This window comes from Podarcis bocagei, assembly GCF_964188305.1.
Source record: "Podarcis bocagei genome assembly, chromosome: 12".
NCBI lineage: Eukaryota > Metazoa > Chordata > Lepidosauria > Squamata > Lacertidae > Podarcis > Podarcis bocagei.
Genome location: NC_138137.1, coordinates 50672702 through 50700219, shown reverse-complemented (window position 1 = coordinate 50700219; position 27518 = coordinate 50672702). Strand labels below are relative to the sequence as shown.

Below are 27518 nucleotides of genomic sequence, written 5' to 3'. Positions count from 1 at the left end.
GCGGCGGCGGTGGGTGGCTTTTGCGTCGCCTCGCTTAAAACCGCCGCGGCGGGTGCGGAGGAGCGGGGTGGGGGGTGGCGGCGGGAGAAGCGTGGGCCTTGGCGCAAGCGTGCTGCTGCTGCGGCCGCCGCTGTCAGGCTCGTCGGCTGCGGAGCGTTGCTGTGGCGGCGGCGGCGGCTGCTGGTGCTGGTGGTGGTGGGCGGCTTTCCCAGGCCCCTCCGCCTCCCCGAAAATGGCGAGCCACCTGCCGCCGTGCGTCGTGGACGGCGGCACCGGGTGAGTGAAGGCGGGCGCCGGCCTCAGGCGTTGCGCGGCGGCCCCAAACCCTCTCCTTCAGCCCAAAATGGGCACCTTTTCTCTGAGAACTGGGTCGCCTTCTCCCCCAGAGGAGCCAGCCCCCCACCAAGGCCCTTCCATTTATAGCCCCCTTTCCTTATCACGTTCTCTTTCACCCATAAAAAGACTCGCTGCCTCTCCTCTCGATCTCCTCTTTCCGTCTCGGGGTTGACCACCCTGCCAGCATCTTCCCACCCCACCCTACCCCAAATACTGATACGGCTTAGTATTTGACCCCCTTCTCCCTAAGGTGAGGGTACGTGTTCTCATTGTCAACCCCCCACCCCAAATTCCATACTTGCCACCACCAGTTTTGCCTTTTCGTCTTTCTCTTCCACCCACCCAGGGATGCTTGCTTTTAGGCTAACCTCCTCCGGCATGTTCCCTTCCCCAAAGGATGTGAGATTTCTCTTGGTACCTCTTCTCCCCTTCCTGCTGCTATAGTGTCAGGTTTTAATGGCCTCTTTATTCCTTGAAAGCAGTTAGCCGAAAGAGACTAGTGAAGGGTTGCACCCCGGGGTCCTTTCGCTCTCCCTTCTATCTTTGATGCCTTCGGTGGCCTCTATTAATAAGAAGTCATTTTGGCACATAAGCAGTATATAAATTTAAAAATAATAATAGCTGCTTTGCTTTATCTCCTCTAGAAATGCTCCTTCATCTCTGAAGCTTTAAGAAGGAAGCCTCTATCTAGGTCAGTGTTTCCCAACCACTGTTCCGCGGCACACTAGTGTGCCGCGAGATGTTGCCTGGTGTGCCGCGAGATGTTGCCTGGAGGGAGGCGGGCGAGTCGGGCGGCGAGAGGCGGGGCAGCGAGGAGAGGCCGCCCAGCGCGGGGCTCTCGTCGTCTGCCTGCCTGGCTGCCTGCGAGCTCGGCGGGCAGCGCCTCCGTCCGCAGCGCCCGCCTCGCGGCTCTCATTCCCTGCCAAAGCTCACCCAGCCAAGCCGCGCTCTCCTTCCTGCCTCGCTTTGCTGCCTCCTCCCCCCCCACCCCCAAAGCTTGGAGGTTCCCCGGCAAGGGGGAGGGAAAAAAATTGAAACTTACACTTTCGTGCGTCCCTCCCGGCGTGACGCTGCGCGCTGACGTCACGGGGCTGTAATGGTAGTGTGCCTCGAGATTTTTTTCATCAAACAAGTGTGCCTTTGCCCAAAAAAGGTTGGGAAACACTGATCTAGGTTTCCCTCTTATGATCAGAGGTGCCAGGAGTCTGAAATCCTAAGGATTCTCTGTTCTCTGTTCTGCCCTTCCTGCTCTCTTGTCCTCGATTGCCAGTGCTTTCAAAGTGTCCAAAATGAACTCATAATACTTCTCCCCACCCTGCCTCGCTAATTTGTGCCATCCTTGTTTTACACAAACAGCACACCCTCCCCTGAACCAGGGCTATCTCCAAAGCAAGACCTTTCATTTTATGCTCTCTTTTAGTGGTGTATTTTTACCTGGATTGACCTTCATCATGCTTTTGAGGCACCCTTAGCTCAGCATGCAGTCCATGGAATCTTTGCCTGCCATACCCACAATTTAGCATATTTAAAATGATTGCCTCTGTTGGGTTTCTGCCCTACTGTCATCCCTTTTGTTCTTCTTGTGGATTTTCTCCCAATTATATTATTTTGCCAGCTTTGCTATCTCTTAAACTCTTCCTCCAACCTCATATTTCTTATATTTTGATATGATTGATTGTATATTCAGAAGATGTTGAGAATATGCTGGCATGTTGAGGCTCCCCACCACTTGGTCAGTTTCTGGAATTTGTTGAATGAGTTTCTTGTAGGAAGCAGAAAGTGTTTTATATGTACAGTGTGATGATGTTATCCTTCCCCCTCTCCTCACCTGTTCCCTTATGCAAATGACAGGGTTAAATCACAAATTGATTTCAAAATCCATCTCTTAAGCCAGAATGTAAAGCCCTTGTACCCCATATAGTCCCCCACGCTCTGTTTTCTTGCTTAACCTCCTGTAGAAGAATTGGTGACCACAGAAACTTTTGGTCATATGTGCTAAAGTATTTGATTCTCACATTGTGGAAATTTATCAGTGTTATAAGCCAGCAATTATCTATTCATTGAATACTTTTTGAAATGTATGTGCATACCTGCAGTTGTGTGCTACAGGTTGTATAAATCTTTGATTTATAATAACTCTTGCAGCTTTCTTGTAAAAGGGGAAAAAATCAAGTGTTTACACCCATATTGGTTTAAAAGAAAAGTAGTGGTGGGGGAAGGTTAAAACCATAGGACTGGATCTTTGTTAGTCATACTTAGTTCTAATTAAAATAAATGGTACTTAAATTGATCATGAATCAGTTGTTACATTGATATTAAGGTGAAGGTGAACTCACTGCCGCTACATTAGTCTGGAACTGACCCATAGATGCAACAGGTGGAGGGGTGATAATTCCAGTAGTCACTGGGTAGGGGAATTTTTGACTTAGTATGGTTCTTATTTGTAGCACTTGGACATGTGCAGCTTGTCACTATCTAGCGCTGCAGATGAGGAACTTCTTAAATTACCACCTCTCTGTACAACTGTTACAAGTTTTTTTTTGTATATGGTCACCAGATGGGCAACAATGTAGTTCTTCCTGTGTTTGGAATAATATTTACCCAAGTTACAACCCTTCTTTTTGAAGTCCTCTTGCACATGCATCCCCAAATCCCACAACTACAAATTCTGCCAACACCTTCCTGAAAGCCCTGCCCAATTTACTCCACACACACTTCACATTCTGCAAGTGTATGATTGGCCAAGTTTGCCAAGAAGGCAAACCCCTCTTAAGTCTGGCTGGCTTGCTGGAGACCTGCCACTTTCCAGGCTTTCTGGCAAGTGCTGGCTGATCACCTAGAGTTCCTGGATTGCAGGATTCCTGGGTTGTAGCCAACAAATTTCTACTTGGAGTAGATCCTTGATAATTAATGGATGTAAGTTAAACATATCTATTCATTTTAGTTGGTCTGTTCTGAATTTGAGTAACACTGGATAGAACTCTCTTAGGAAGTGCACATGTGCCATATGGTAGGAATTGTATAGCAATTGACCAGTGCTTTCTTGCCAAGACATATGATTGATGTCACAGTCACAGATAAGCAAGTCCTAGTTGAGCAAGTAAGGCTGGAGTCTGTGTCAGTCTCCATCTGTTGCCAGGAGAGTATGAAACCCACAAAACATTGTGAAGATGATTACCGTATTTTTCGCTCTATAACACGCACCCGACCATAACACGCACGTAGTTTTTAGAGGAGGAAAATCTGTAGGCATGCCACCCGTAGGCATTCCCTCCATAACACGCACAGACATTTCCCCTTCCTTTTAAGGAGGAAAAAAGTGAGTGTTATGGTGCAAAAAATACGGTAATTTTGACTGTATCTTCAGTATCCATATGGAATTGAGAAGTGATGCCAATAAAGGTTTGATGATGATGATGGAATCGAGAAAAAGTGTAATAAAAATAATTTAGGTGTACAGTAAATTGGATTTCCAATGCCAGGATGCCTGTGTTATCAACAACAACTGTTTTTATGATGACCACTGTTAACATAATTGTTGTTTTTCTGCATTTAATTTCCTTCTGACCTTATTGTTTACAACCTACCACAACCACTATACCTGCAACTCTAGGGAGCACTTCATGCATTGAAATCCATTGAAACTTATGCCATAATAAATTTGTTAGACTTAAAGGTGCTGCAGGACTCTCTGCTGTTTCGTGTTATAGCAGGCTAGCACAACTGCCTCTCTGGAAATTCAGCACCATGCTTCTAAACAGCAATGCCTCTTCCAATGCCCCTCTCTCACAGCCCATTGCATTTATTTTTAGACTTTCCTTTTTAAGTACATAACATGACCAATAAACGACCCTAACCAGACTGTAAATGTCTAGGAGAAAAAGGCTTGGATCTGTACTATTTTTAGTGCCCCCTCAGGGCTTGGGTGTGCCCATAGAGCACTTGGCTTTTAGAGGACACAACACAAGCTACTTTTAAAACATTGCTCCTTTTAAAAGATTTGCCATGCAAAGTGGGGGACCAGGGTTTGAGAAACATGAGTCCAAAGCCCTGCTGGACACACATAGCTAGTTGTCCGGTTCTTGTGATCTGGGCCATTTGGTTTAAAATGCGCAAATTAAGTGTAGCTGCACAATTTGTGATAGTATTCTGATGTCAGATGTTGGTTTTTGTGCTTACAGGTGGAATTGACTTTTTCCTTTAGTGTAGATTTCCAGAGACTAGTTTTGCTCTCTAGATGCTATCTGTAGTATGTACACACACTCTTGTTAATTTAGGAAATGAAAATGAGTTCTTCTCTGAAATCTTTCCCCTCCCCTCTTTCCTTCTTCAAATGATTTGGAAGATCCATTTGTTTCGGTTTTATGGTCTGCTCTATGCTGGAAGTTCAGAATATGTAGAAAAGTAAAAATTCTAATCTATCTGCTTATTTAAACCTGCTCACCGGAAAGCAGCCCCAATAGAGAGAATATTGATAAAAAATAAAATAAAAACAAATGCTGGTTTGGATGTGGCAAGTGGGAAAGTTCCATAAGTGGGGGAGTAACTAAAAATGCCTTTCTGTCTGCCCTTCTGTCTCTGCTTGGTACAAAGCAGGCCTCCTTGATGGACCATGGAGATTGCACAGTGGAGAAGGTGCTCTCCTTGGTATTTGGCTAATGTTAAAATCACACAGAGAGCAGAGGAGACACAGGCTACAGCAAGGCCGTGGATTAGCTAACATTTTGCTTGGAGGGGGCAGTCAGGGATCTCATACAATTGTAGAGTTGGAAGGAGCCATGAGGGTCATTTAGTCCAACCCCTCCAATGCAAGAATCTTTTGCCCAACATGGGGCTCAAACCCACAACCCTGAGATTAAGAGCCTCATGCTCTACCGACTGAGCTATAAAAAGCAATTAGTGGATAAACCTAACAGGTGTTTTCAAGATGCCATTAAAATGCACTCACTTCTCACACTCACCCAAACTCCCAAAAGCCTCCCCATAATTTGAGCATTTGTGTAAAATTTTTATAGGACAAAATGAGTTTAGTTTGAAAAATGTCAAATTGCGCACAAAACTATGTGCCTGAAATTTTTCTAGTTCTGGAAATAAGCATATCATTATTGTAAGCATTTGTATGTTGACACTGAGTGCTGCCACACTAAATTATTGATTTTGTATATATGTAGAACAAGTACTGTATTATGTGGGACCTATAACAGTGCCATTTCCACAGATTAGTAGTTGAATAGGCACATATGGGGTAAGGTGATCTCACAAGTAAACTGGCCCCAAGCTGTTAAGGGCTTGATTTTACTGTTTTATCTCTTGTAAACCACTAGGAAGTGTTGTTGTTATTTTGTTTGCAAAAATTGAGTGGAGTATAAATTATATTAAATAAATAAAACAAGCAAATAAATATAGTAACACCTTGTACTTGGCCTGGTAGCAAATCAGCAACCAGTTCCTGGTCTCTGAGCAAAGATAATTACTTGCTGAAAGGGTTTCACTCTTGCCAGCAATTGTGTTGCAGCACTAATTGAAGCTTCCAGATCAAGCGCAAGGGATGCCCCACATAGAGAACATTGCAGTAATCCAGACTTGCAGTAACCAGTGCATGAACTACTGTAGCCAAGCTTTCCTGGTCCAGGAGCAGCTATAGTTGTGCCAGGTACAACTGGTAAAAGGTGTTTCTAGCCACTGAGGCTTCTTGGGCCTCCAGTGACAAAGATTGATCCAGAAGCACACCCAGAGTGTAAACCTAGCCCTTCAGGGGGAGTGTAATCCCACCCAGGGTAGAGAGTTGACCAGTGTCTCAGACATGGAAACCACTCACCCATAGTGGCTCCATTTTGCCAGCATTCAAGCTCAGCTTGTTTTCCCAAATCTATCCTGCCAATGCTTCCAGGCACCTGTCCAGGGACTTCATGGCCTCTCCCGACTCAAGATGTTATGGAGAAATAAAGCTGAGTGTTATCAGCATATGGATGGCTCCTGGCCCAAAGATTCCTAATGGCCACTCCCAGTGGCTTCATATACATATTAGCTAGCACTGGATATAATAAGATAGTGCCCTCTAGACACCCCAACTAAGCAGTCTTCAGATGTGAGCCCTTTAGATTGCAGGCATGTGTTTCATGAGTAGAACCCAAAATGGTTTCAGCAATTGCTTGATCCTTTGATTAATAATCACTCATCCTGTATTTCATTCCCAGGCCATGATTTGAATTTTTTATTTTACTTCATTTCTTCTACCTAAACACACTGTCTGCCAGGTTCTGCTCCTCTTTCAGTTGTATAAATCATCTCTCTCTGACAAGTTTCCCTAGCGATCAGTTTACATGCCCCTGATTTCACATGGTCAGAATGATCTATATTAAGACTGTTTGGAATGACATGTGCCTTGATGTTGAAGTCAAACTGCATTTCATATTAACTGTTAGTTTCAGCAGTGTAAAGTCTCCTTGGGAGCCTTATAAATTTGTAGTGTTGAGGCCTTGCTGCATTTGGATTAAGGGTGTGCCCCTAAACATACATGCCTGGGGAACAAGTCCCACTGAAATTGGTGGGACTTATTTCTAGGAAAGCATGCTCAGGACTCTGCTGTAAATTAATACAACTTCTCAAAAGTGGTGGTATACTATCATTGTTATTTATTCATTTTCTATGCTGCCTTTCATCTGAAGAGCACAAGGTGGTTTGCAATATAAAAAGAAAAAAATAATGCCCACTTAATTGTTTAATTAACCAAAGGCCTGGGAGAAGAGGAATGATTGCCTGGTGCCCTTGGGAGAGCATTCCACAAGCAGGGGGCCACTGCAGAAAAGACCCATTCTCATGTTGTCACCCTCCAGACCTCTCATGGAGGGGGCATGTGAAGGAGGGCCTCAGATGATGATGGCAAGGTCTGGGTCGGTTCATATGAGGAGAGGCAGTCCTTGAGGTGTTGTGTTCCTGAGCCATTTAAGGCTTTATAAGTCAAAACCAACACTTTCAATTGGGCTTGGAAATGAATTGGCAGCCAGTGCAATTGGGCCAGGATTGGCATGATTCCCCCACTTTCAGATCACCCTCTTCCTGCCATGTTGAGAAAACAAGGTCACTCTAGAGTGTGCCTTGCATTGAGCAAGAGACATGTCAGGACAGCCCCATGGTTATCACGGAAGCCATGAAGTCCTAAGCCACCCCAGGACCAGTCGCTTCAGCATGGATGTTGAAGTCCCCCCAAACCAGCAGTCTGTGAGTCCTCAGTACTGCCTCCAAGACCAGCTGTCAGCTCAGGTTGGGAGACTGCTGGGCAGCGAGCTGGGCGGTAAACCAGCAGAATCTCTAATCTGTCCTGATTGCCCAGTGTCAGGAACACACAGCCTAGATCCCCCCACAACTTGACAGAGACCCTGGAGAGAGAGAGAGAGTTTCTATAGACAACAGCAGCTCCCCTTCCCTGGCCCTCAAGTTGGCCCGAGTACACCATAGACCAGAGCTTTCCAAACTTTTCATGTTGGTGACACACTTTTTAGACATGCATTATTTCATGACATGGCAATTCAGTTTTACTAGCATTTTATGAGAGGCATAGCGGTCCTTGATGAGGTCCTCAGATTGTCTCTTGAAGAACAGGGTTAAAACTGTAGCCTGGTGAAATGGTTACTGGTTCTTACCTGGTTGAAGGGACCTATCCTTGCTTTGCCAGCCAACTTACAGACTTTCAGGGAATATACCTCATCACTTTTGGCTACCAAGCGAGTTGTTAAAACACAAGGCTAGTCCAAACACTAAGTGTTGTGTGAGTCACTAATTATACAGTATTTTGTGTAGCACATTTGTATAACAGCAGCTTTGTTGTTCCACAATACACATTTGAAGACTGGTTCACTTTCTTGTTTTAGGTATACAAAACTGGGTTATGCAGGGAATACAGAACCACAATTCATTATCCCATCATGTAAGTAATTTTTACTCTTTGTTATAAAATATGTGCTGATTGATGAAGAGAAGCGGCTGCTTTTCAGCTCTCTAGCTCAGCTTTCTTTGGGTGGAGTACGTTTTGCTCTTTTTTGAGAAATGGTATTTACTACACTACTGTGCTTGGCTAGTGGATAACTGAAGAGAAAAGCTTGCTTTCCTTCTTTGCCAGGTCCGGCCCCCATTAGACCAGTTTCTGGTTGCTATGACAAGTCCTGTTTCCTGCCTATCTCCATTGTGTTGCTGCCAGGGATCTGCCTTAGCAGACAAGGGGCTTCCTCTTTACCTGACACCATGGATACAACTTGAATAATCTTCCAGTCCATTTATATACTGAATTGCAGATGTCACCTGGCTGTGAAATGGTACATATTTGGCTAGGATTTTAGAGTTTAGAAAAGGGTGGTGTTAATGGGATGGCTTCTTGTAATTCTTTTAATGTAGGTATTGCAATAAGAGAATCGGCAAAAGTTGGTGACCAAGCACAGAGGAGGCTTACCCAAGGAATTGATGATCTAGACTTTTTCATTGGAGATGAAGCCGTAGATAAACCTACCTATGCTACAAAGGTAAGGCTGGAGTAAAAAATGAAGCACCCTTCAAACAAAAGAAAGAAAGAAAAGAAAGAAAGGAAGAAAGAAGCTGTGGGGTAGGCTGATCTTTGCTCTTGCAAGATGTAGCTCTGCAGGCTGTTGCAAGATGTAGCGCAGTTCAGTTTAGTGAGGACACATGTTTTTAACCAATCTGATTCCACAATACTTCTTTTATGGATGTGTTGTTAAGATGTAGCAACCTCAGAGTGGGTATGACCAATGCACAGAGAAGAATTGGGTATTTGAGAGTTCTGACTTGGTTATCCTTCACCACGCAAAAGTATCTTGCTCCTTTAATCACCTCCACTCTTCCTCTTTTGCTGCCCCATATGCTTGAAGCCCTTCCCAGTACTTGGTGCCTCTTTCCTTCAAATCTCACTTTAAAACCTGTGAAGTCTTTAGCTCAACCCTTAGTCCTTCCTTTTCATTTCAATCAAGGTTATGTTTGCATATGTATTTGTCCCCTGTTACCCTTGCCTTTCTCTTCTCTCTTCCGCTGTTGCAACCTAGACTGCAAGCTCCTTGCATATGTGACTCTATAAACCATGGCACTGTGTCTACATGTTTTGTTCAGGTTTATGTTGGCTTTCTCCTGATCAGGCAGAGGCCAAGCATTGCAAGGGTTCTTCCCTTCCCATGCTGCATCTCCTGTGTCCTGTCCTGGTACTGTTGCCTTTATGACTGCTGTCTGAGTTAAGGTGTTGCAAAGGACTTTGAGAGCACTCTCACTTGGTGTATGTAGGGCCTGGCAAGGTCAGAGCACACACTGCCTTGACAGTTTCATATTATTTGCCAACTGAAAGCCATTGAATGATGATGTGTACACAGAACATGGCATGCAAAGGGACTCTTCCCTTCAGCATTTCTGTGTCAGGCATGACTTGTTTTTCTTATTTGGAAGCCAATTGGGCCCTGCTCATGATGAGTTCCTTGTGTACAGCGTGTCTGCTGGATTGAGACAACAGAATATAAACCTACTCATGTTATGCAAAAGGGACATGCTTTTCAGTAGTGTGATATTTTTCCATTTACCTTTGCTTCAGTGGCCTATACGACATGGTATTGTGGAAGACTGGGATCTTATGGAAAGATTCATGGAGCAGGTTATTTTTAAATATCTTCGAGCTGAACCAGAAGATCACTACTTCTTGATGGTAAGCGGAACAGGCCAAAGGTTTGCCATTCTTAAATGTACGTTTTTTAAAAACTGGGGAATAGTTAGTCCCATGTTCTCTTAGATCAGTATTCCTCATCTTCTCCCTGTGGATGTTTTGGACTGCATTGTCCCTGATGGGGCTGAATAGCATTGCAGTACAAAACATCTAGAAGGCACCAGGTTGGGGAAGGCTGTCTTAGGTTCACATATCTTTATAAAAACAGGGCTGCTAAACACACACACACACACACACACACACACACACACACACACACAGAGTGTCAATGCCAAGTTTAATAAACTGTGTTTTATGCTTTTATAATTTAATAATATCTTTTAAAAACAGACTGAGCCACCACTGAATACTCCTGAGAACAGAGAATACCTCGCAGAAATAATGTTTGAATCTTTTAACGTGCCAGGACTTTACATTGCGGTTCAGGTAAACAGTGAATCTCTCTAACAGTGAACAATATCTTCGCAGAATAAAGTATGGACATCTCTTCGCGTATTACCTAAATTAAGGGTTTTTAGAGTGTGAAGGTTGCTTTAATTTGGAGGCGAAAACTTTTGTTAGATGTGATGAAATCCATATTTATTTATTTAGTGTTTTTTTATCTATTGTTCAGCCAAAAAGGCTTCTTACAAAAAGCACCTTACAAACAATAAGTGAGAAGCGATATAGTTGCAGCCCGTAGGTTTGCAATTTAAAGGATGGAAAATCAAAGGAATGAGGAGGGAAGATGAAAGCAAGCAAACTCAAGCACCAGTTCTTAAAATTATGATGTTTTTTATAATGATCAGCTTAAATGGAAACACTTGAGGGGAGAGGAGGAGCCAAATGTGGTTTGATGGGTCTCCCAGCTGAACCAGTGGAGTGGGTCCTGTGGCCTCACCTCTCCATCTAATGTGGCTAGGAAGAGTGCCAGCTAAAGGATAGCTAATGAGGGAGAGAAGGAAGCAAATAGATCATTTGTTAAACTGAAGGTGAACAGGACCAATAGAGCATTCCTGTATCTGTTTTGTACATGAACTAACTTTTTATGTGGATTTTACTGCATGCTATGTTCCTGCTATTTACCTCTGATTTTGCTACAACTCAATCTAGATGTTCTTGTTTTACTTATGTTTGTGGAAAGTGATTGATAAAAACACTTTAAGCTCTAAACTTTGCATTTCAAGAAGCTACATCTAATGGTACTGGGACAGACTTTTCTTAGAAGTGGCATAATATGAAGTCTCTCTCTGTCTCTCTCCCCTCCTCTCCCAGGTGGCCCAGCAGGCAACCTTTCTGCTTGCTTTATATAGCAGATGGAGATTTTATTTCTTTTAGATAAGACTTAACTCCTTCCCAATGTTTAAAGTTCTTAACATATTGCTGTCTTGGCAATCCCTTTAACAGGCTGTTTAACGCTGGCATTATTATCCCCATATGTTTTCCCACATCAGTAGCAGCCTGCGTTGTGACTCCACCACCACAACACCAGTGCCCTTGTGGCTTCTGAACACAGCGTGGCACTAGTGCTTACCAGAAAGGGAAATGCAAGGTGCAGGGAGCTTGGTGCTGGGCAGATATATAAGTGCTGGATTAGCTCTGCTGCACCACACAATGCTGAGCTCCCTGTGCCTTGTCCCTTCTCCTCATGCTGTGTTCGGAAGCCAGGAGGTCTGGGGTACCTCACCTTCACTGCTGCAGGGGCCACTGCTGCCCCACATGCTTGTTTTTTTGTTAGTTTGTTATGTTAATAGCACCTATGGGGAATCCTGGGCAGATGTTGGACTGTGGCAGAGGGGCTAAGGAGGGAAAGTTGCTGGTTAGCTCAGTTGGTTAGAGTGTGGTGCTGATAATACCAAGATCACGGGTTTGATCACTGTATGGGTGCATATCCTGCACTGCTGGGAGTTGGACTAGATCAGGCTTCCTCAGCCTTGGCCCTCCAGATGTTTTTGGCCTACAACTCCCATGATCCCTAGCTAGCAGGACCAGTGGTCAGGCATGATGGGAATTGTAGTCTCGAAACATCTGGAGGGCCAAGGTTGAGGAAGCCTGGACTAGATAATCCATGGGGTCCTTTCTAACTCTATGGTTCTAACATTTTATCATCTCTTTATGACGTCACTTCTCTTCCCACCCCATCACAGTGGAAAAAACTGACCTCTTGAAAGTTGCTACTTGCATCTTGAATGAAGCCAATGTTTCCGCCAATACAAGCTTTCCTTGAACTACAAATAGTAGTTTTAGCTGTTCAGGCTTTCACTCTATTTACATAACAAAAAAGCACATGTGAATTGCATTCATGCAATTATCATGGCGGCTGGTTTCACCCTCAGGCTAACTCTTGGCTTAAGCTGGATTTGAACGGAAGGCTTCCTGTGTCATAGTTCAAGTTCCTAGCAGTTCCTAGGTTTCTAGTTTTTAATCTGTTAGTTCTCAATTTGGCTGGAATTTGGGTGGTGGTTTTATGGCTGCTGAATGGTTGCGGTTGTAATTTTTTACCCTGTGTAGGCCGTGTTGGCTTTAGCTGCATCTTGGACTTCACGGCAAGTTGGGGAACGTACTTTAACTGGAACTGTTGTTGACAGTGGTGATGGTGTGACCCATGTCATTCCAGTGGTAAGTGGTATATGTGTTCTGCATCATGTATATTCAACATTATGTGCTTTGCTTACCACAGCTGAAAAGCACAGGCATATTATTATGTGAATTTTTGAAATAATAAGGAAGGGAATTTATTAAATCAACACGTTTAACATTTAGTATCAGAATTTGGTAGACACACACTGATTTGATCTCAAATAAGACCATGCGTTTAAGTGAAGCACGTGAAGATCTTGCTTTCCTTTTGAAAATAAGGACATATAAAAATTGTATTGTGTAGGAAAAACTAAGTTGTCCAGGATCTCAGAATCTATACATTAAGTCAAAGAACCCAAATGAAATTTTGATTCCTGTTTCTTGAACAAAAGACTCTTTTGTTTTATTGTAAACCACTTTGAAAGTCCATTCAGATTTACAAGAAGTATGTGTTTAAAATGCAATACAAGTGGTATTGCATTTAAAAGATTTATATCCTGCTTTGGAAGAGTCCTCAGTGTAGCTTCCACTTAAAATTAAATAGCACGTACCATAAAATCTAAGATACAATAAAGATGACAAATAAAGCAGCAGACAGCACATTAAACCAAAACCAACACAGAAAGGTGGAAAAAAAAAATTCAACACATGCCAAATGCTTGGAGAAATAAAACCCTCCCTTAGGGTGGGGGTTTCATTGTCTGGATATTGCAACCAAAAAAGCCTTGTCCTGTGTCCCCCACATGCCTTTGAAGGTGTCAAGCATTGAGAAGGGCCTTGAATGTTGAACGCAGTGGTGGGGCAGATTCATGTGGTAGGATGTGATCCTTCAACTATCCTAGTCCCAAACTGTTCAGGGCTTCGTAGGTAATAACTGGCATTTTGAATTGCAGCTGGAAATGAGCAGGAGATTATGCAAAGCTTGACTAATGTGCTCTTCAAAGAGGGCTCCATCTGTGGAAGCCCAAAAAGGGCATCTCGTTTTGCCCCAGCTGTAGTTTCTGAACGCTTTTCAAAGGCAGGCTCATGAAGAAGAGTGCTTTGCAGTAATTTCTAGTGCAGTATGGCAAGGTGGTGACGTGGATGAAAGAAAAGGGCAAAATCCCCACTGGGACCATGCAAACCTTTGGGTGCATGAAAAGTAGCTTTTTGGATCCCTGCCCAGGTTGATTAAAATAGCTGCTTCTCCCTTAGGGTATGCTTTCAACTGTGCTTCTGTCACTGCAGCTTAATTCTTTTGGGACCCTGAAGAAGCTAAACTTCCATTTAGAGCATGAAAGTAAGAACTGGTTCGCACAACTGTTTTGCTTGAACCAGGGCCCTTCTTATTTCCATCCCATTTTATACTATGCACTTGGCAAATGGGTTGTCTTAAGCATTTCTCATGAGTACATATTTTGCATGCCTGACTATTATGCTTTAGGCGACAGCAGTGCCAAATGGTGGCGTATTGTAGCAGGTGGCATCTCAGGGACTGGTTTGCTGTCGGCCCAGTGCAATCCAAGTTGAGGGAGAAAAAAGTTAGTCAGCTGCAAGAGAGGTTGTAGGAACTGCAAGAGAGGTTGTAGTTGCTTGATACCAACTTACTTGGGAGTCAGTCCCAATGAACTAAATTGGGCTTACGTCTAATCGACTTATGTATAGGATTGTGCTATAGGTATGGCTTCTCTTGAGCTATAAACGCTAGATAGCAGCAACTGTTTGAACATGTTGCTATGGATCTACTACTCATAACCCCTTTTTCTCCTTCTCCTATAGGCGGAAGGTTATGTAATTGGCAGTTGCATCAAACACATCCCCATTGCAGGTAGAGATATTACATATTTCATTCAACAGCTCCTAAGGGAGAGGGAGGTGGGAATTCCACCCGAACAATCATTGGAGACAGCTAAAGCCATAAAGGTAAACACTTTTGTGAAACTAACCAGCCTGTCCAGAAATAGATTGCCAGTGAATCATTGAAATATAACAACTTTGTTATTCCCCCTGCCCCATCTTTTCTCAGTTGTTTATTACTAGTGGCTGTGTTCTGTGATTGTTGCAGCACAGCGGTGCCATGCATAGACAGCTAGTTAGAGTTTTGGGGACCTGGGGAAAGGAAGTAAGAAGGATAATCTCCTGTAATCTTGCACATACTCTTGTCCCTTTGTGTCCTATAAAGGAGGGGGTTGATGGGGAAAATAAGTTGTGAAAGGGAAACTAGGGCAGCGGTGACTGAGAAAGCAAGAAGAGGTGAAACTCAAAACTGGTGCAGAGTCGAGACTTTTATTAAACTAATTTCAAAAGCCCCAAACTTTTTATTTGGCAATCATTTCTTCCTCTGAGGCAATGGTTCTATATGTTCTGTTTCAACAAGGTGTCCTCAGAGTTCTGGTCCTCTTCCTCCTTATAACAGAAAGGGATAGATGGTGCTTATTGACAACCAGAGCAAAGCCAGCCAGCTAGATCTGTCCCGCTTGCCAGGCATAGGGAAGGGCATCAACTTCAGTGGCATAAGCCCCTTGGCTATCCAATCACATGAGATGATTGCAGGCATGCCTGCAAGCAATTCGTGTGAGCTATGTTTTTCTCTGCATTGGCTACGCATGGGAATTGCTTCTGGCCATAATTGCCTGCAGGAGCTAATGTTCCTGGCGACATAGAAAGATCATATTTTGAGTAAACAGGCAGTCTGATATGCTGCAGTTCCACTTTTTTTACTTGTGCTTATTATGGGTGTCAAGGGGTTGAGACCCTGAATTTTGGTTCAGATGGCAAACCCTCCCACTGGTGTTTCCCATAAAGCTGTGTTGCAAGGGATATTCTCTCTCTTCGACTGCAGATCAGCCAGAGAGGAGAGTGCTTCTTTACAAGCACAGAGTGCCATTTGCTCACAAGCAGTTGATTGTAGCATTTTTAAGACAGATTCCTACTGATTTGGATGCTGCTGTGTCTCTTCTCAATTGCATGCCTAAGGCCACAGATGTACACTTAATTGGGAATGAGACCTTATTGCATTCAGATGGCCTATCCCTTTAATTCAATAAAATAATTGTGTTTCTTCATCTTTGTATTTCTTCATAGGAAAAGTACTGTTATATTTGTCCAGACATAGTGAAAGAATTTGCCAAGTATGATACAGATCCACGCAAGTGGATAAAGCAATATACAGGCATCAATTCAATCAACAAAAATAAATTTATCATAGATGTTGGTTATGAAAGGTTTCTTGGGCCAGAAATCTTCTTTCATCCAGAGGTAAGAGTCTGCTGTAGTAGTGCATGTTGTTGGCATCCATCTTTCTCGAGAGACAATGGAGTGTGCCTCAGGGGGTGAAGACAGGCCACTGTGGCACTGGAGTGAGCTCTCTGGGACACAAGCCAGGGCAGAGTGTATGGAGGTCCTGGGCTGCCCAGATGACAAGACCCTCCTCTCAGAGAAAGCAATGCGTTTGGCACCATCTTGACTGCAGGAGTTGCTGGAAGGAGGCGTACAAGGCACCATCCAAGCACCTTAGGGACTCCACTCCGGATTTGTGTAGGGTTAACTCCTTATCCTTTTCTTCTCCTGAAGATACCCTGCAAGGCATAAGAGGTTATGATCAGAGCTTTTCTTCTTCTAGAGCGGCTACCTTCCCAGGTTGACGAGCCCCATCTGCCCCTCACTTCCCTCTATAGTATGTGCAGAAACCTGCCTTCATGACTGTTAGACCCACTATTGGTCTTGTCTGCTCAATCCACCGGTGTGTCTCTTTGCATGCAGGGGAGGCCCCTGACTCACTGAGGGTTTGAGACCCATCAGCTACCCTTACCTGGTTTAACCGGCCAGTTAAAAGGTGTTTCCAGTGTGTGTCCACTGTCACATGCTGACAGCGTCTAAGAGCCACAGGTGGACAGACTACCCCAGAAGGAGCATGCTGTATCCCCCGCCAGAGGTACTGCCCCTCCTCTAACACTCTATACAACAACAACAATAATATTAAAAGTAATAATTGTCCTAGTCATATTAGGAAGGAATGTAATGGCACTTCTTGTGAGAGAGCACCACCTTGTGGCTGAATCATAGTAAGACGCATTAGAATTAAATGTACACACACAACTGTTATTAACAGTTCTCTTTGCTTTCTAGTTTAGGGGAACTTACCATGTAACACTGGTAACACGAGGGAGTTAGCCCTTAATCTCCTGCAGTCTCTATACTGAGAACAACTAGGAATGGGTATTAAGCGTTGTATAAGCCATGGAAGAAGCACTTCTTCCATTATGTGATATTAACATATTATGTTAACTTATAACTGTTGTCGATAAGTTTGTGGTGGCTGCACTGATGCCAATGTATTACAGAAGTTACTTGTTGCTCCCCTGTGTTATTACAAAATTGTTTTTGTACTGAGTTGGGTTTTTTTTAAAGTGTTCCTGCTTTCTTTGTTGAAAGCTGCTTTGAGCATGATTTTTTCATGTGTGGAAAACGACATACAAACAAAGTGAATGAAAATGAAAAAAAGAAAGAAAGTTAACAGCCACTGATTATCTGTGGGACAAACTGGTGGTAGACAAATGGTATTAATTACTACTGTGGCTGCACGTGTGAGGTTTAAGCAGTAAGGAGGTGCTATTACCAATGTCAACTTGAGCTGTCTTTTGGGTGGATCTGATGAAGTAGGCTGTTGTCTGCAAAAGGACCTTGTCAGTCTTCATTGTGGCACAGCACTCTGAGACGTTTCTTGTTGCGATGGGCTAACATAGTCCTCTAAACTCTGTCTCTTTAGCCTTTTCACCGCAACCTTGCTTGTGTGTGCATATAATGAACCCATCACCTGTGTTTCTACTTACATTTCTTTTAGTTTGCCAATCCAGACTTTATGGAATCCATTTCAAATGTCGTTGATGGCGTTGTACAGAACTGCCCCATTGATGTTCGGCGCCCTTTATATAAGGTACAGTTTGGGGTGTGTGTGTCTTTTTTGGGGGAGGGGGTAACTTAATGCATGTTCATTTGGTCTCCCAGATATTGTTGGACGGCATCAGCCCCATCCAGTATGGCCAGTGGTCATCAATGATGGGAGGGAACTCTAATCCAGCACCATCTGGAGGACCACGCTTGAGCCACCTCTGACATAGATTCAGAGGAGCCTCTGTAAAGCGTATTATGTGTACAAATCCCAAAACGAATGAACAAAGAGTGAAAGCAGTTAGTTTTAAAAGTGACAGAAGCCCTTAATCCTTTAATATCTAAGAGCAGTGGTCGTGTCTTGCTGGTGTGATAGATTGGCAGTACAAGTAATATTAACCAACGGCAATCCCTAGAAGTTGATTGTGTTATTTTTGTTTATTACGTTCGTATACCCCTCATCATCTAAAGATCACATGGCGGGAGAAATCATCTCGCAGATCCTGACTTATTCCAAAGTTGATAACCATAGTTTTCTGTTTGGATAAAACAGAAAATTATGGTTCCTTGGAGAACTCACTCTGTTGATGTGCCCTGCAGGAAGAGGAGAGCAGGGAATGCATATTTGGGCTTATTAAGCTGCAATACAACCATCCAAATGCAGCCAGGGGTGGGAATTGGGGAAAACTTGAACTTTGAGAGGCACTTCCTGCATTTATTTCCCTTAAAATAGGTAAGAACGTTGGTGAAAAGTTCCTGAAGGTTTGTGTAGACATAAAGTGAGAATGAGTGCTTTTGATAGGTTTGACTTCCACAGGCTGGTTCTCAAGCTATTCATTAGCATGATAATACTAGATGAGACTTTTTAAAATATATATAGTCATCTCAGAATGTCCATAGTGTGGCAAGATCTGGCATTTGCCATGTAAACATACCTTTCGAGAAACTTAGTAAATAGCAGACTCTTCAGATGTACACTGTCTGTGGAGATTCTGCTTCAGTAATGACTGTAGATGGATCCCTCTCTCCTCCATGAATTTTTCTGTAATAGTTTTGAAAGCCACCTAATCTGGTAGCTAGCTTTTGTTTGTGAATTCTCTCCTGTACCTAACCCCATTGATGTTTGTGAATTGTATAAGCTAATTATGTGTAGGTTGAAGATGCAGCCCTTAGCTTGTCTGGCTATTCATGCATTAATGATGCCAGTTTCTGGGTATTATTTGGCTACTTCCCTAGATGTGTCTAAAGAATTGAAAGAAAATAAGCTGGGAGGCAACCCTGAGAGAAAAGAACTGAAGGAAAATGGGAGCCTTATTGTCATGTGGATTCTCTGAGAAGAAATTGATTGTTAGCACTCTGGTAATAACAAAGAGTGCTGCTCCTTCCCTGCTGGCTCCTTCCTTTTTGTATTTCTAGGGTATGTTAGTAATTTAAATGCTAAACACTGTATTTGGGAGTCCCACTGCACTCTCCATAGCAGGGAGCCTAGCTGAAGTCTGCTTTTATTAATTTCTGTCTTTCCATTGGTTTCTCTTTCTTAAATCTTTTCCAACTGGGATTAAATTACTTAGATCTTCCCCGGAGTGCTCCATATTTTTCCCTGTTATGCTGCTTTCTGAGCATCAGTCAATGTTCTCTTACACTCAGCTGACAAAATTGTGCTCTTTTCAACATGGCTGGCCATGTGAGGCAGTAATCAAAGATGATCACCTGCATTCTGCATCTCAAGAGTGTCCCAGCTCTCCCCAATCGTACAGGGTTCTAATCACCCTCGTTTTGGGTACGTTCTTATCTTTTAAAAATAAAATTAAAAATCGCACAATTTAAATAGTATTTTATTTTGGAATTGTAGCTGATTGTAATAGAACAAGGGAGGTTGAACATTAAAGGAAACATATGGATGAAAATCAATTGTTTCTAAAAATGAAATTTAAGTGATCAAATACTATTATAGTTGGTGACTGATGCAATTTTGAAACACACCATGGGTGTATCTATGCTCTGTAACTTTGCACTGCTTGATATACAGCAGATGGGACATGTGCGATGGGCCTGCTCAGCGCTGGTGTCTGGTTTTTTTTGTTAAAAGATCAGCAATTTTCACCTTTGAGTTCCTTAAAAGCTCTCAAGTGGATGCCATTTGGATGCAGTGATTTTTTAAATTTCAATTTGTCAGTAAGGCCTAGAATTTTGTCTCTTGTCATAACCGTTTGCCTCAGTTCCTCAGATTTCCTTCCTGAGAAAGTTAGTTCAGGCACAGGGATCTGTTTTACGTCTTCCAATGTGAAGACAGATTGGAAGAATTCAGCTTCTCTGCAATCTCCTTTTCCTCCTTTTGCACACTTTTGATTCCCTTTTTGTCCAAAAGTCCAGCCACCTCCCTAGCAGACTGCAAGCTTCTCATAATGTATTAAAACATTTTGTTAGTGCTGGCCCTTATTTTTTTCGTGGTGTGCTCTTCTAATTTAAACACCTTATTGTTTGCTTCCTTTTCTTTTGCCAGAGTTTTATGTTCCTTTTTGTTCGGAAGATAGAAGCCTTTTTTCCTCAACTAGCTTTCTTCACTCTGCCCATTAGCCATGCTGGCATCCTCTTGCTCTCAGTGGTATCTTCTTTGAGCTGCAGTATGCATTCTAGCTGAGCTTCTGTTGTTGTTGTTTTGACACTCACTCACCCAACACCATTCTGGAGAGATTTGATCTTATTCCCATTCTTTTTGCCAACTTCCCCTTTTTACCAAGCTCCTCTGTTTTGGGGAGTTTTCCTTTGCCGAAGTCCAAATGTGATGGAAATCAATATATTTGACTTAAATAGCTCTATTGGCTTGCTGGACAAAAGGCAGTCTGCTAGGGCTGGGCGATACCTGGTTTTCAACATTACGATATATATAACCAGCTAAATATCACAATGGGGGCGCGGGTGGCGCTGTGGGTTAAACCATAGAGCCTAGGACTTGCTGATCAGAAGGTCGCGGTTCGCATCCCCACGACGGGGTGAGCTCCCGTTGCTTGGTCCCTGCTCCTGCCAACCTAGCTGTTCGAAAGCGCATCAAAGTGCAAGTAGATAAATAGGTACCACTCCAGTGGGAAGGTAAACGGCGTTTCCGTGCACTGCTCTGGTTCGCCAGAAGCAGCTTAGTCATGCTGGCCACATGACCCGGAAGCTGTCTGCAGACAAACGCCGGCTCCCTCGGCCAGTAAAGCGAGATGAGCGCCGTAACCCCAGAGTTGGTCATGACTGGACCTAATGGTCAGGGGTCCCTTTACCTTTAAATATCACAATATCAATATTGTGATACATATCTGTGGCAGCGGAGGGCCTTCCTGAGTCTCCCAGTGGCAACATAGGGTCCCGCCATACCTCCCCGCAGCAGTGGAGGGTGTGCCGCGCTTCCCCACAGCAGCTGAGGACCTTGATGAGGCTCCCTGCGGCAATGGAAGGCCTTAAAATAGAAGGAAGTAGTAGATTTAATAAAAACTTTAAATAAACTTCCATATAATATATTTAATATATTTTCAACTAATTTTAAGAGTAGTTTAAGTGATTTACTAGTCACTGGTATATTGCCTTATTGAAACACTTACCATGATGTTATTTCAGTACATACCGGTATTCAATGATACGGCAATTTATCACACAGCCCTACTGTCTGCAGGATAAAAACAAAGGTCCTAAACTGTGAAGGCTGATTAAAGAAATGCCTTCAAACCATTAAGGCTGTTTAAAGATGTTAGCTTAAAAACTGACTGTGATAGATAGGTGGCACTGTCTGATCAACATGACTCACCTGGCTGTACTGCCTAATAATGAAATATGGTATTCCTTTTGACTACAACTGGTGCTCTTTTTCAAAAGCTGCCCTTAGTTCATGGTAGGACTATACTTACTTGAATGTTATTGTGCAGCACAGTGAAAACTGCAGAATATAGATTGCAGCATGCAAGGTGCTGAAATGATTGCAGGGTAGCTCAACTTCTTTTGCTGATAAGAGAATGGGTCAGCACAAGGGGAAGAGTGAGGAATAATGATGATTCGGGTGCAGACAGACTCTCATCATTAGGTCACAATACATATACATTCTGTACTTTTTAGAGCACTTAAAAAAAATGCCACTAAGACTCATGGCACTCAAAAGTCAGGGTTTGTCCAAGAAGATACAGGCTGTTGCTATGGGAGACCCAAGTGCCTTCCTTTCTCCCCCAGTCATATGTATTTTAAGAATAAGGAAAACATGCAGAAGATACAATATTTGAAGATACACAAACAATAAAGTGTTGGAAGAACTGGGCATGGAGGAAGAGGTTAATTTCCTTAATAATAATAATAATAATAATAATAATAATAATAATAATAATAATTTATTATTTATGCCCTGCCCATCTGGCTAGGTTTCCCCAGCCACTCTGCGTGGCTTCCAACCGAATATTAAAAACAATACAGCATCAAACATTAAAAACTTCCCTAAACTTCAGCTGTCTTTTAAAAGTAAAATAGATGTTTATTGCCTTGACATCTGCTGGGAGGGCGTTCCACGGGGCAGGTGCCACTACCGAGAAGGCCCTCTGCCTGGTTCCCTGTAACCTACTTCTCGCAGCGAGGAAACTGCCAGAAGGCCCTCGGAGCTGGACCTCAGTGTCTGAGCTGGACGATGGGGGTGGAGATGTTCCTTCAGGTATACAGGACGGAGGCTGTTCATGAGCGCAAATCACCCCATGTATGAGATAAGCCAACAGGAGGCAGTAATGGCCACCAACTTGGATGGCTTTTTAAAAAAGGATTAGAACAATTACTTGAGGGTAATTCTGTCAATGACTACAAGCCATGATAGAGGCTGTGCTCTGCCTCCAGGGAACTTGGAGGTGGGATGCTTTTGTATGCCAGTTGCTGGAAACTTCAGGAGGGGCGATTGCTCTTCTGCTTCTGTCCTGCTGGTGGGTTGGTCAGCGTGAGCCAGTTTGACCCAACCCCTGAGACCTGCTATATACCGTATTTTTCGCACCATAGGATGCACTTTTTCCCTCCTAAAAAGCAAGGGAAAATCTGTGTGCATCCTATGGAACGAATGCAGGGGGGAGGCAGGCGGGAAAAGCCCCCAAGAGCCGCACACAAGCTCCGTGCGCTCTTGCGGGCTTTTCCACAGGAGGGAGAAGTCCCTTCTCCCACCTCCCAGAAAAGCCAGGAGAAGCCGCGATCTCTTTAAAGGGATTGCGCGGCTTCTGCGGGCTTTTGGGAGAGGTGAGGGAATCCCCCCACCTCCCAGGAAAGCCAGGAGAAGCCGTGCAGCCCTTTTAAAGTGTGCGCGGCTTCTGCCGGTTTTGCGGGAGGTGGGGGAATCCGGGAGGGAGGGAGAGGCTGCACGGGGCTAAAGGGGAACCCAAACAGCGAGCAGAATCCATCCCGCTCGCTGCCTTGGCTTGATCCATAGCTGCGCGCAACCCCTCCGCCAAGGAGAGGCTGCACGGGGCTAAAGGGGAAGCCAAAACAGTGAGTGGGATCCATCCCGCTCGCTGCCTTGGCTTGTTCCATAGCTGCACGCAACCCCTCCGGCAGGGAGAGGTTGTGTGCAGCCTGTACGCTGCTCTTTGGGGCTGTGGGGGGGGGGAGATTTTTTTCTTCTTGAATTTCCCCCCCCCCTAAAAACTGGGTGCGCCCTATGGTCCGGTGCGCCCTATGGTGCAAAAAATACGGTACCTTTAAAAGCCACCTATGCTGTTGCATTAATGTTGCTTTTAGTTGATCCTGCATGTGTTTCTGTGTCTATTGAGGCAGGGCAGGTCTGTCTTAGGTCTTTAAGGATTGCAATCCCTTTCCTCGTGTTTATTTTCAAAGTCTCTCTGTGTTGTTAAGGCTAAGGGTAGATTTACATAACCCCAAAACAGCCTTGAGCGTGTTGTAAACTTGCAGCATTTTATAGTTGCTAGCTTGGTAAGCTGGTTGTCTGCTTATGGCTACACAGTGGCTTATGGCCACTGGCATGACCAGTTTTCTAAATGACCAAATGTAACCTGGCTTTAGCATATTTGTGCCCTGTTCTTCCTCCAGTGGCCTTGGACATGGCGCTTTATCTCAGAATTGCCATGTGCTTAGTGCTGCTCCTGGGTCATATAGCCTAAAGGGCAAAAACTGTTCCATTTCTTTGCCCTATAGAATGTGGTTCTTTCAGGAGGATCCACGATGTTCAGGGATTTTGGGCGCCGGCTGCAGAGAGACTTGAAGAGGGTCGTAGATGCTCGACTGAAAACCAGCGAAGAGCTCAGTGGTGGTCGGATAAAGGTAAACGGGTTTTACTGTCTATTAAATGCCTGAACGAGCAAAGCAAGTGCACATGTAGCTCTGTTAATGAGGCCTTTAAATCAGATGACATTTTTACTAGTGTACTAAAAGCATCTAGTGAAGCCAAAGCCCAGACCTGAGATGCTGCAGCAAAGGGGAGATGGCTTTAACTGGCTCTAGCACTTGAGGAGGTGATGTGATGAGCACTGCTTCTGACTGTTTCTGGATTTTTCCCAATCCAAAGGAATCACAGCATTCAGAAGGCCTCTAGAATTTTCTTTCTTTTCTTTTCTTTTCTTTTCTTTTCTTTTCTTTTCTTTTCTTTTCTTTTCTTTTCTTTTCTGGAAACATTTTTATTGTTTGAACAACAAAAACAGAATAACATGATAAATACAATAATACAAAGAAATACAGAAATAGTCCCCATATCCAATAACTAATAGTCCACTTATCCTCACGGGTCTCTCCACAGTGTGCCATGGGTGACCAAAACAAGTGCTATATTCGAAGAATTTCAAGCCTGCTGCAAAAAGCCATACCAATTACCTGTAAAGTCATCCTCCTTAGTGTTTGCACTTTGTTAATTTCCCTAAGAAATCAACATGCCTCATATAACTACGCCATTCCCAGTGGCGTAGCGTGGGGGTGCAGGGGGGCCGGCCGCACCGGGCGCAACATCTGGGGGTTAGGGGGCGCAAATCCACGGGCTAGGGGACACAAATCCACGGGCTAGGGGGCGCAAATTACTTGCCTTGCCCCGGGTGCTGACAACCCACGCTACGCCACTGGCCATTCCATTATACTTCCTCCCTTATACCACCAGTTATTTGCCATCACCAGGATAAACATAATTTTTTTTTTATATGGAGGATCTTGTTTCTGACCATCATATATATTCAGCAGTGCCAGATATAGCTTTGCTTCTCCCCCCCCCCAAGCATTTTAGCTCATTCCTCCAATATCTGTTCTCTAGAGTTTCCATTCTGCCACAACTGCAAGGTGTTGCTGGTTCATAACTGAACTAGGTCTCTTCAGCAGTTGGAGGTGCTGATATGAAAATTTAGACCTGCAAAATGGAACCACAGTGTAGAAATGATAGAAGCAGGGATATACTTCTGCATTTCCTTGTCCATTTCCCTCTGGACTGTAGATGACAATGCTGTGATTCTAGCATCCTTTTGCAAGAAGGTGGGATGCGTGGGTGGGGAGCTGAGAATGTGTTTTGAGGTGCTTGGATCTGGCATGTGCCAACTATGCAGGAGAGGAGGTAGAAACTGTTTGAAGCAGTGGGGACTTGCAACAGGTGTGGGACCCAGACAGGGCAAGCTGCACGAATGCTGGATAAGTAATCTGTACCAGCCTCAGTACATCTGTTTGTGTCTGCATAGCTGGACATTCAGAATTCTCCTTCCCTTCTCTCATAGCAACTATCTGGGATCAAGGTACAGTTGCTGCTCAGACAAGGTCATGCTGTGTTTTGATGATACTGAACTGCTGGTTGTGTTTGCTTTTTCAGCCCAAACCTGTTGAAGTTCAAGTGATAAGTCACCCTATGCAGCGCTATGCAGTCTGGTTTGGAGGATCAATGCTTGCATCAACAGTATGTCTCTTATGAAAACACTTTGTTATAGAATAACATTACTGGAAAATAATTGGAGGCCATCTCCTCCAATCCCATGCACGGTGGCATAATTCTCCTTAGATAAAGGAGAATTATTAGAAGATTAACTTTCGTTTGGTGTTCTTTCCATTGCTGGGTATTCTTTTATTTTGCATTATCATATGGAGCTCTACTGTCTCCTGTTTCAGGGGTAGCCAACATGGTTTCCTTCAGATATTGTTTGACTTCCAAGTCCCATCAGCTCTAGCCAGCATGACCAATAGACAAGGGTTGTGGGAGTTTTACTCCAAAAATGTCGGGAGGGCACCACTTTTTATTTTCTGTTTTGTTCAATTTTGCAGGACAGATCTGAAATTTTACATTCATATTTACTCATTATGGCATAATTTGTGGTGAATTGTAGGAAGGTATGCCTTGATCTCTCTTGAATTGTATTGTATTGTTAAGTAATGTGGGCTGTTGAGGGTAGCAGTGCATTTTGGAGTGTATGTGTATGTGTATGCCTGAAACCGAGACAATTGGCCACTGTTGTTTCCGAAGTCCAATCTCTCTGCTACTATCACTGCTTCCAATCCAACATCCAAGAGGGGAATTAGATTGATTGACCTTATTTTGCACTTATTTTACTTATTTTGCACAGACTTTTAGAAGACATCTGAAGGTAGCCCTGTTTAGGGAAGCTTTTAATGTTTGATGTATTACAGTATTGTAATATTTTTTTTGGAAGCTGCCCAGAGTGGCTGGGGAAGCCCAGCCAGATGGGCGGGGTATGAATAATAAATTATTATTATTATTATTATTATTATTATTATTATTATTATTATTATTATTATTATTATTATTTTATTATTATTATTATTATTATTATTATTATTATTATTATTATTATTATTACCACACTTGTTTCATACTTGCTTTGTCGTATGCTTTGTTATTAATCTTGGTTTGTTTGCTTCTCCATATGCAGCTCATTTTCTCTGTTTTCTCAGTCAGAGTTCTTTGAAGTATGTCACACCAAGAAAGATTATGAGGAATACGGTCCTGGTATTTGCCGCCACAATCCTGTCTTTGGAGTTATGTCTTAATTCTCGTCATGTGGTGGTGCTTGCTCTTGTGTCTAATGGAGATCCTTTTGCTGGCGAGGAGAAGAAAGCACTTTGTGTAAATATCAGAACACAAGTGTGGATGTTCGCTTGCCTTGGGGAGGAAGACTTCAGTCCTACCGTGTGCAGTGGAATCATGCATTGCAATGAAATGGACAACCCAGAACCTTTTGAACAAAAGTCACACGTATGCTGATGATTTGAGACTCTCCTCAGCATTAGCTTCTAGACGTAAGGGGCAGCTCCTGTTTGAAGATAGTGGAAACAGGAATTGCAGGGATAAACAGAGGCCAAGAACAAAAAAGCCAAAATTGCTTTAAAACTTCTGGAACAGGGAAGATTGCTCAAAAGTTTTCTCCATTGATCTCAGCCCTGCAGCCCAATATGTAAGGAGGAGATTTTATGCTTGAAAATTACCCCTTCAATTTCAGTGGGTCCTCTTGAGACTTCATGGTCTTCCCTGAACAGATGAGATTGTAAAATGGGGCCTTAGTTTGCAGAAAAATTAAAAGTACTGTAACCTTGCAATACAAATGTTTTATTTTGGAGAATTTTGTATTTTACGACAATTATCGGGTGGGTTTTCTGAGTGAGCACAAAGAACTAGCGATGCATGAGGATTGTGGGAATGATGCCAACTTTCTGGTTGAGGCATAGAGTGGAATGCCTTGGTGAAGCAAGAAGGCAACCCAGTGGGGCTCTCTCTGAGTATGTGTGTTTTTGAAAATGGTACTGCTTTTTATGTGAGTGAGATGAATTTTTAAGCCTCCGAAAGTAATGTATGACATTTATTACTGCTATTTATTGAATTCGTGTTTTCTTTTTTTTAATTTGGGGACTAGTGAGTAGTAGTTGGCTACTGAACAAATAAAAGCTGTGAACATGTTCACACAGATGACTGTTCTCGTGGTTAAATTGCTTCCTGTTGACGGTTCCGTTTCTGGGAAATTCCACATTTGCTCAAGAATGGGCTAGTTTGTCCCTATACGTTTGGGAAAGAGCATGCCCGGGGGTCACAGATATAAGCTTTATGAGTATAAATAGA

General features: G+C 43.4%; 1 protein-coding gene across 2 annotated transcripts; it reads left to right on the top strand.

Moving 5' to 3' along the window:
• Positions 1 to 54: 54 nt before the first annotated feature.
• ACTR3B (actin related protein 3B) lies at positions 55 to 27369 on the top strand. 2 transcript variants are annotated; one of them, XM_081163819.1, is made up of 12 exons: positions 55 to 276; positions 8208 to 8263; positions 8728 to 8852; positions 9920 to 10030; positions 10379 to 10474; positions 12539 to 12646; positions 14366 to 14509; positions 15671 to 15844; positions 17430 to 17522; positions 23624 to 23749; positions 25266 to 25349; positions 26364 to 27369. In XM_081163819.1, exons 1-12 carry the CDS (start codon positions 233 to 235, stop codon positions 26667 to 26669), a joined length of 1467 nt encoding a protein of 488 aa, XP_081019945.1. In that variant the 5' UTR covers positions 55 to 232; the 3' UTR covers positions 26670 to 27369. The 2 variants fall into 2 exon arrangements, with proteins under 2 accessions (XP_081019945.1, XP_081019944.1); XM_081163818.1 differs by having other exon boundaries at positions 58 to 276; positions 26360 to 26595.
• The last annotated feature ends 149 nt before the right edge of the window (positions 27370 to 27518 follow it).